Source organism: Grus americana, chromosome 20 (genome assembly GCF_028858705.1).
Source record: "Grus americana isolate bGruAme1 chromosome 20, bGruAme1.mat, whole genome shotgun sequence".
In the NCBI taxonomy this organism is placed as follows: Eukaryota; Metazoa; Chordata; class Aves; order Gruiformes; family Gruidae; genus Grus; species Grus americana.
Genome location: NC_072871.1, coordinates 1,845,126 through 1,854,474, shown reverse-complemented (window position 1 = coordinate 1,854,474; position 9,349 = coordinate 1,845,126). Strand labels below are relative to the sequence as shown.

At 47.6% G+C, this 9,349-nt stretch overlaps 1 protein-coding gene across 3 annotated transcripts in view; it reads right to left on the bottom strand.

The window, feature by feature from the left end:
* Nucleotides 1-1,120: 1,120 nt before the first annotated feature.
* Nucleotides 1,121-9,349, bottom strand: part of NSMF (NMDA receptor synaptonuclear signaling and neuronal migration factor) — a 52,783-nt gene continuing 44,554 nt past the window's right edge. For all 3 annotated transcript variants that reach the window (XM_054848829.1, XM_054848826.1, XM_054848827.1), the window contains one exon: nucleotides 1,121-8,910. In XM_054848829.1, coding sequence (XP_054704804.1) covers nucleotides 8,813-8,910 — 98 coding nt within the window. In that variant the 3' untranslated portion in view covers nucleotides 1,121-8,812. The remainder of the gene's footprint in view (nucleotides 8,911-9,349) is intronic.

The following is a 9,349-nucleotide window of genomic DNA, read 5'->3' as shown; positions in this document are numbered from 1 at the left end:
AGCCCCATCCAGCCTGGCCTTGAACACTGCCAGGGAGCCAGGGGCAGCCACAGCTTCTCTGGGCACCCTGTGCCAGGGACTCACCACCCTCACAGGGAAGGATTTCTGCCTCACATCCCATCTCCATCTCCCCTCCTGCAGCTTCAGGCCATTCCCCTTGGCCTGTCACTCCCTGCCCTTGTCACCAGCCCCTCTCCAGCTTTCCTGGAGCCCCTTTAGGGACTGGAAGGGGCTCTAAGGTCTCCCCGCAGCCTTCTCTTCTCCAGGCTGAACAACCCCAACTCTCAGCCTGTCTCCATAGCAGAGGTGCTCCAGCCCTCTGAGCACCTTCATGGCCCTCCCAAATGGGGAGGATGCAGAAACGAAGGCTGAGAGAAGAAAAACACCTTAAATGACAGAGTTGTCCAGCCTGTTTCTCTCTGCCTCTGCTCAGAGGGGCTGCAGTTACCACATTTAATGGAAGATGAACGTGCAGGTGACTGTCAGCATTGGAGATAAAGGGGAAAATTGCAGCTGGGAGTTCAAGCCAGACCTGCTCACTTTGGCAATTAAGTCAAACAGAGCTGCCACAAAGACAGCGGCTTATGGGAATTGGATGCCTTCTGCCCTCCTGGGGACGTGCTTTACTTTGGAGCTGGTCTGTTTTCCCCAGAGGGACTATCAGGTCTTTAGCCCTCCCTTGGATTTCTCCAGGACTCTGTTTCTCAGTGTCTGGGATGGTGCTCAGAGATTGGCCTTCCTGCCAGGAAAAGGCACAATGCTTGATGCTCTTGGATTTCTTGGCCATCCAGTCCGTACTCACTAAGCCACAGATCCTGCTGGAACTGTGAATCACTCTGTACTATCCCCATCGCTGGATCTGCGCCTCTCGGATGGTCCTTTGTTTAAAGCATCAGGAGTTTTTTACCTTCCCTTTTAACTGCATCTGGGTCTCCTGCACCTCTGGAGCTCTGCTCTTGAGTCTGCAGCACTTCCTCACTGCTGCCATTCAGAGATGCCTGGTGCCTGTATCCCCCCCCCCCGCCAGCACAGCAAAGCACCTGCCAAGTGGCATTTCCTGGGTCTATAAACTCAGTCAGAGAACAACAACAAAAAAACCCAAACAAGAGAGAAAACCTGCTTTCCCAGAAACATCTCTTTTTATTAAAACACATCTTAAAACCTAGAAACATCCATGTATTTGAAACCTGGTTATCATACATGAAGCAGCAGATAGTCTCAGAGAAACATGTTAACGGAGGCAGCAGAGATGGCAGATGTCTCCTGCGTCACGGCCAGGTTTGCCCCATGCCTGGGCAGCAGGCACCAGGGCCAGAAACCACCTCAAAAACCGGGGAGAGTGCTTCGGAGTAACTTTCTTCTGACTTTTCCCAGGAGCCAGCCTGCTGGTCCAGGGCCCGCCAAGACCTTGGAGCTTACAATCTTTGTTTTCAAAACTCTCCATTAACTTTAAGCCAGTTTTGGCCCCAAACCAGCGTGTCTCAGGTTGAGCTTTCTAACCCAGAGGCTCTCTTGGGGCCAACATTTCAAGCTCCTTATGCATCTCTGTTCTGCCTTCAGCTTCCCGCTGAGATGAGATGAGCAGAAGAGGGATCTGACGTACCGGGAGGTACGTGCAGACCCAGCTTTGCCTGAGCAGCGCGGAGCGGCACCGATGGGCGCAGCACCGATGGGAGCAGCCATGCTTCCCTGCACTTGAGTTTGATTTCGAAAGGAATGGGATGCTGTGAGCTCCCTCTGAACTCAGCTGAGAGTAGAGGCAGGATCAGACCACAGAGTGTTTTACCTTCACATGGTTTGTCAAATGGTCAATTACTATTCAGACTTGGGTGGTTTGGGATTTTATCCCCCCATTATTTTGACAACTATGCTTCTTTATTTCTTTTTGTCATTTGGATTAAAGTAACTTATTCAAATACCTCAGAGTTTAAGAGCATTACCAGATAAAACCTATCCTTCTCCACATTACCATTTTCAAAGCCTGCACCATTACCTTTTACACTTATTACTCAAGCGCTTTGTTTTCTTTTCAGAAAGCCAAGATGCCCCCCTCACTAGCAGCTCTGCAGTAGCTGCCAGCCCTCCCTCCGCTGAGCAAAGGAGCTGGAAATGAAAACTGCTGCCCGACCTCTGAGGGGAAACAGTAAAGGTCCCAAAAGCACATTGACTCCCAGCCCTGTGAGACCTGAGTTTTTGTTGTTCTTAGTATCATGACTGAAGTCACCCCAGTTCCAGGATTAGTGTTGTTAAAGAACAACAGGAAACACACAGCGGAAAAACTATGGTCCCTTGCTCATTCCGATATGACTCCAGCCTGGTTTCCTGGGATGGGGAACACCAAATTCACTCGGTTTCTTCAGTCACTCCCACCTTAACAGCTACAAAATACTGTCTCCTTCAGCACAGGGGGCAGAGCAAGCCAGGGAAGCAGGATCCACATCAAAGGACCTCACTTGGCTGTACTTGCCTGCGATGTTTGTAGGGCAAAGGTACCTGTCCTTGAATCCCCAGCTCTGCACCAGCTCTGGGTTAACAGGACTTTGTAGTGGGGACTGTATCGCTACAACTGAGTTTAGCACTAAAAAATAAATAAATAAAAATTCTAATAACCCCACATTTTCTATTGAAGCTTTCTGAATACAGCTGCCGTGCATCTGTGCTGGTCCTGAGCCAGAAGTGACCCTGGCAGTGACCAGTCCCCTCCTCAGCACCCCAGCAGCTCAGTCTCCCCAGGTAGGAAATGCTCCCCAAGTACAAGTCAACACGTCCCCTGCACAACCACGGCACGAAAACACCACGCGAACACAGAGAACCCCCCCAGACAGTGGGGAGCAGGGCAGGGGCTGCACCCACAGAGGGGCCATCCCTTGACATGGGCTGAAAGCTTGGCTCCAACCGCTGCTCCAGAGTCTCTGCAAATACATTTACTTTGCTCAAGGCTTAGCAATGCAGGGGGAGAGGCTCCTCTTGCTGAAGGTTTATAGGGTCATTACTGCTGTGATTAATCACCAGTTCCTTTGGATGCTGAGATAAGGAAGAAGAACCAGAGGGCCCAATTAACGAACTAACACAGCCTGCCTCCTCACTACATAACGCAAGACAACCCTGGATGGGTTTATCCGTCCTTCCCTATGTCAATTTTAAGGATACTCTAAAAGCAAAACAATAACGTGGAAAATTATTAGGTTGTACTAGTTCTTTAAAATTTACTAAATGTTTATGGAAAAATGCAATTTAGCTTCCCTTCATCTGGATTCTTTACATTTAATGTCCATAATGTTTATTCCTTCCACTCTTAAGTTCTTCCCACTGATCAGCAGTATGTTGGGCCAAATTTATTTCTGAATCAAAGCAGCTACCAGTTCCTGTCACTCTTCGATAGCTCACGCACAACCTCGTCAAGAGACTGCGCACTGGCGTTTTAGGCAGAGACAGCAAACTGGTATCTTACTATTAATTCTGCCAATTACACAGCAGGATTACCTGGGAATAACAATGATCACAATCAGGTTCATGGTCATTAAACCACCTATTTACTCACTCAGCTCAAGCAGACAATATTATTAGCAGGCTGACTTGTCATCAAGACCTTTAACAGTTTCCAGTTGACTTTGGCTTGTGTTTCCACAGCTGAGGTTAAAAAACATCCCATGGAAGATGCAGAAAGCCACGGATACCCTGTGATCACTGGGACAAAACAGAGGATCACAAACAACTTTTTACAGATGATGTGGAAAATTATCTTGCCACTCGATATTCCCTGGGAGGATTATCTGGGTGGCAGCCTTCAGGAAGGGCTGGCCGTATCATCAGCTCCAGGGACTGTCACGGCAAAACCCAGAGTACAAATACCTGCAAATCTGTGTCCCGGTACTGGCAGCGTGGCCTGATGGCTCGAGGAAGGGTGACCCAACCCAGCACATCCTTTGATGCGTGGTTCTGCCACACACGCCAATTGCCAAGGGCCTTGAAAGGGTTTTTTTTTAACCATACAGTAACATACCTTATCCTGGACCAACGTATTAATAATATGTGTGACTCAAACTGGGCTTTGATGGGTTGAATGTTTACACGTACACTAAGAGCAGAGCGAGCCTGTCGTTCCACCTCCTGTCTGGGCCAGGATTAAGGGCACGCTCCCATTCCCAGATCCCGCCAGGCTGGCTATCTAAAATCAGCATTTTCCATTCTTTCAACTAACCCCACTTATGCTGCCTGAAGGTGACGAAGCAGCGTTGGCAGTCGCTCTGCCAGCAGAGCCTTGGGAACAGGAACTCCCAGCCACAGGTCACTAATGCAGTCACGTCCCAAAACAACAGCAGCTATTTGTGAAACGGTTGGGTGCCAGGAGCCGGAGAGATGCTAACACAGCATGGACGAGAACGCTAACACTGCCTCATGCTTTACTGCACATGGCAAAATGAACGGGGCGATTGAGGGGGAGCATCTCCCCCAGACCACGGGAAAGAGCCTGTGTGTGAAGAGACGACACGAACACACGCACACACACACTCCAGAAGCGCCTGGAGCAGGAAACTTGTGCTGAGCTTCAGGCAACAAGTCCAGGCTGAGAAACGAAGAAGAAATTCATTTCCAGAGTCCCCTGCGCGGCAGCAGAGCGGAGCCCCTCCACGGCCGTGGCTCGGGTGGCTCTAGAGGCACTCGGAGGCAGCAGTGGGTGGGACCCCATGGGTGCGCACAGCAGAGCCCTCACACGGGGCAGGAGGAGTTGGCTGGTTGCCTTTTACAGTCAGATGTTTTGCTAGAGCTACAAGGAATTTTCTAGTTTTGTTTTCTTTTTTAATTCAGGAAGTATCTGCTAACTCATCCGTTTCCCACCCCGGGCCTGGAGGTCAGCTGCAAAGGGAAGTTGGTGGCTGCAGCATGAGGAGAGGTCCAAAAAGCTTTATCTCAATTTTCTACTTATTTCTACATTCCTCAGGTAACTTGAATTTTCTTCTTCCCTTTCCTTCCCAGCCAAACGAGGAAAAGAGAAAAGCCTCCCTGGAAAACCCTCTGTAAGACAAGATGACCTCCCTCGAAGTGAATATTCTCTGCAGGCACCAGAGAAAATGGCTGGGGGCTGTTCCCAGCACGTGAGCCAGCTGATGCACTTGCTGCCCACCCTTCTCTCCTGGAGGTGACGATCCCAGCCTGGGCCATAACACTCTCCGCCAACATTCACCTGCTCCATAGCAAGAGCAACAGAAACTCCCACACGTGGCTGGGGTGCACAGCCAGGCTTGGCACCCAATTTAGCCATCCCAGTTTAATCTGCTTCTCTCTAGGGTTAACCAGGCATCCCCGTTTCTCCTGCCCTTGCTAAAAGCAAATCCAGAACACACAGGGGCTGCAGTGGCAGTTCCCCGTGGCGGGGCTGAGTGTAACGGTGCAACAGGGCTGCCGATCCTCTGACAGAGCAGACGGGGATGGGAGCTCAACCGCACTGTACGCTGCTCGCTCCAGTTACCCTTATGGGGGTGAGCTCCACCGAGCCAGCGCAGATGGCAGCTACGGACCACGGGTGAACAAACTGGTTTCAGGGCTTCAGACAGACACGCCCCAAGAGCGCGTAGCTGAAGGCTGGGAGAAGCAGGTAGAAGTGGAACGACAAATCGTGCTGTGTGCTCAGCAGCCCCAGCTCCCCCAGGCAGAGCGCAGAGCCGTGCCCGCGGGCACTGCTCTCAGCGTGCCCCAGAGAAGATGCTGCAGAGGTGCTCGGGGTGCGAGGAACAGGCGCTCAGCCTCTGCGGAGGGGACATCCTGGTTGTGAGCACACACCCAGAGCTCATCCTTTACAGGCTGGTCCAACTGAAGAAGTTACAGGCTCTATTTTTAACTCTACGATTTAAATAATTACAATTTTTTTTTTTTTTGGTACCCTATCCTCTGCTGATCCTTTCCTTTTCCAGCAGCCACTTGAAAAATTCAACCAGTTAAAAAGAAGAAATTTGTTTTCTTCTTTCAGAAAGAGTTAACTTCATTGATGCTATTCGCACAAGGGACTTTAAACATCAAAACTCTATTGTCTTTCCAGCCACAGCTTTTAGAGTATTTCATCTCTTTAGTCAAATGAACGCTACAAAGGAAATAATATGCTCATGTCATAAACATCACAAACTATGAGGAATATAGATCTTTGGAAAAGAAACGCATTCATCGTTTGTCATTATACTATACTATAGTCAACTGCACCAGTAAAACAGTCCGTAATGTTCATTCAAATATACATCTTCCTATAGAAGTTATACAACTGTACAATCTACCTTTCTACTTCGCACCCCTAGTCCTACAAGTGGTCAATGAGGATAGATATACAATAGTTCTACAGAGAAATCACTGAAGTGGATACATAAATGGGCCCTTTCAGAGTTAAATAAGATTTTCAATAGTTCCACAATGCTACATTCATGCTACAAGTTCACTGAATTGGGATTTTACTTTAGAAAAGAGAGAGGAAGAACGGTTTGTCTCCAGTTAGGAGCACAACCATAGGAGGTAAAAGGGTCAGAAAGGGAGAGTTTTGTGTTAGCATTTTAATCCTGCCACTACCATTTCCTTCTCCAGATAACGCATGACTTCGTGCTTTCATCGCACGTACAGCTCGCGCCTCACAAGCACAGCTAGCGGAAGCTACCATGCTAAAGAATAGAGAATTGGCATCGGTTTTGTTTTCTTTTTTTGTATCTGGCATTTTCTTCCAAAAGCTACAGACTGGTGCCTATTATCCCCTTCACTACAAGTCTGGAAACATGACCAAGTCAAGAGGACAAGAGCCCAGCCCAGGATGAGATGTAGGTACCAAACCTCCCAGGTCAGGCCAGCGCAGCAGGGCGGCTTCCCAACAGCTCTGAACCAGACAGGGAGGCAGCAGCCCACACCTTTTGGGCTCAACATGTTGCTTTCAAATCACCTGAAACCATCTCTCTCCACCTATTCCTCTCCTTACTCTATGTACATTATTTCTTCAAAAGGTTTGCTATAAAACTGCTATAAATGTACAGGGTTCAGCAGTTCTAGGCAGAGGCCTGCTCCCCAAAATTACAACCACAGGTATGTCACGGGGCAAGGAGTACTCTACAGATCAGAACAGCTAGTTCTTTTTTAAGTATTTAAAAGAAGATTTGTACATGTATTTTCCTTCACTTCACAATTAACTAATTTTAGATACCAGGAAATCAGGAAACTAAGGTAATCCTGCCTGGTTATTCTCCAGTATATTTTGCTTATAAAAGAAATAACTTGTATCGCCTCCCAGAATTGCCAGAGTGACTACACAGACTGTAAGCAGTATTTATCCTCTGAACAGGAGAGCAGAAGATAAAAAAAAACCCTTCCCAAAACAAAAAGCAACCCCCTGACCTAAACAAACAAAAAGTAAGTATATTCCAAAATATATATCCTCAAATATCAAGTACAAATCTGGGTTCTCAAAGCATGGCTGCTCTGACGAAGCTCTGGCTTTACTCTGTCCTACGCAGGAAGGGAGGTGAGCAGCTCAGACCAATAAACAGGTCTTTAGCATTGGAAAAGAGGCGGTTTATGCACAAACAAACTGGCAATTGAGTGAACATCAGGAAGATTCAAACTCATGCTACAAACCCGTGCTGTATTCCTCCAGGAGCATTTCTTCCAAATGCCGCAGCGAACAGTCTCCTTGGAGGGTTTCCGATGGTCGCGTAACCACGCTGCTCCATACAGCAGACTAGAAAGAGAACTTGTCTCTCAACACGTAGCAAAACACTGGCATGAACAAGTAATTACCATGGCTATTAATTTCTAATTAATTTTTATACCGTAGTGAACCTGACAGAGGTTTCTCAGCCAGGTACCATATTTCTAACCTAAAGTATTTCAGCAAAACTAAAGTCCCATAGTTTTGCAAGCAGCAACATAGAAAGTAACAAAGTTGTGTCTAATTGGAGGGAAATACACATTCGTGAGAGCACATACAATTAGTGCAACACAGCTACTCTGAAGGTAACGAACCAAACCGGATTAATCAATGCAGCAGACATGCAGGGTCTGCTAAGTTACGTTAAAACCATGTTTGCTGGTGATTAAATATGTCTACAGAAGATATATTACCATTTTGAATATATTTTCAAGCAGACCAAAAATACCTCATCTATTGGTTACTGGTGTGTTATTTTTAACTAATTAAATATTGGGAGGGATTTTACCCCTCTCGCTATAAAAATTGCACTTATTTTCTATTAAACAAAACAAAAACAACAACAAAAAAAAGAAGTTAGATTTCAATTCTATGTTCCAGTATATATTCACATTGAAACTGGATCGTCTTGATCTAAGCTTGCAGGAGTAGGTGTAGCAGTCCTTGCTCTCCAAGATCCCCAGCACAGAAGTTCCCATCAGTACAACCCCCTCCTTCCTCTGTGCTCTGGTCACTTCTTCATTGTAGTGCATGGGCAATTGGGTTTATTTTTTGTAAGAAAACCTGAGCTTCAAAAGTCTTTAAAAGGACCTGGAATCAAATCTGGCCCATTCTGACCCAAAACAGCTCAGTTCTGCAAGGAACTCCATCCTGTCCTCATTTCACACAGCTCCTCCTGAGACACCACAGCTCTGACCTGAGGCGAGCGAGGTGTCAAACCCTTTTCCTCCAGTCTCTCTTGACCCAGGAGACTTTCCTCCCGACACACTTCCGAGGGCTCCTTCTTCCCTCCCCTTAGCACTGCTGCCTCCCGTAGGGCTTTGAAGGGCTCCCTGTGCCAATAAAAAAGTCTCTCTGCAATAAGCATGACTTCTTGGACACCGGTGATGAACTTCCTCTTGCAAAGTCTTCTCCAGCTCATAAAATGTCATCGTAATCCAATAGTTTAGAGTGCTGGCGGGTCTTCCAGAGGCGGTAAAGGCGGAAGTCAAAGTAAGTCTCAATCATTTGCTTACCTAGGAGAAGCAAAACGAAGCAGAGGGGTTACACCCTGCAGCACGAGGGAGAGACCCGAGAGGCTGCAGCAGCAGAAAGACCCCAACCCACCTGCACAGGAGAACCCGTCCACATGCCTCACTTGGAGAACACCAACATTCAGCCAGGGCATGCGAAGGTGCCAGTGAGAAGGAAATGTCTTTTTTAGACCTCCTCAAACCATGAAAGTTCCTTAATAATCCCCTGGCAGGGTTTGTCCGCAGGGGCAGGAACCGAACACAAAGTCCGTCTCCAGACTTTGACCTCTCTGCACTGACTGCAGAAGGGGGGGCCAGGAGCTGCAGAGTATCAAACAACAGCTCCAACAGCATGCACGAGGCAACCCGGCACAGGGACTTCAGGAAATTACAAATCAAGAGTAAACTCATTGTAAAGATTTGTGGAAAACATTAAAAATAA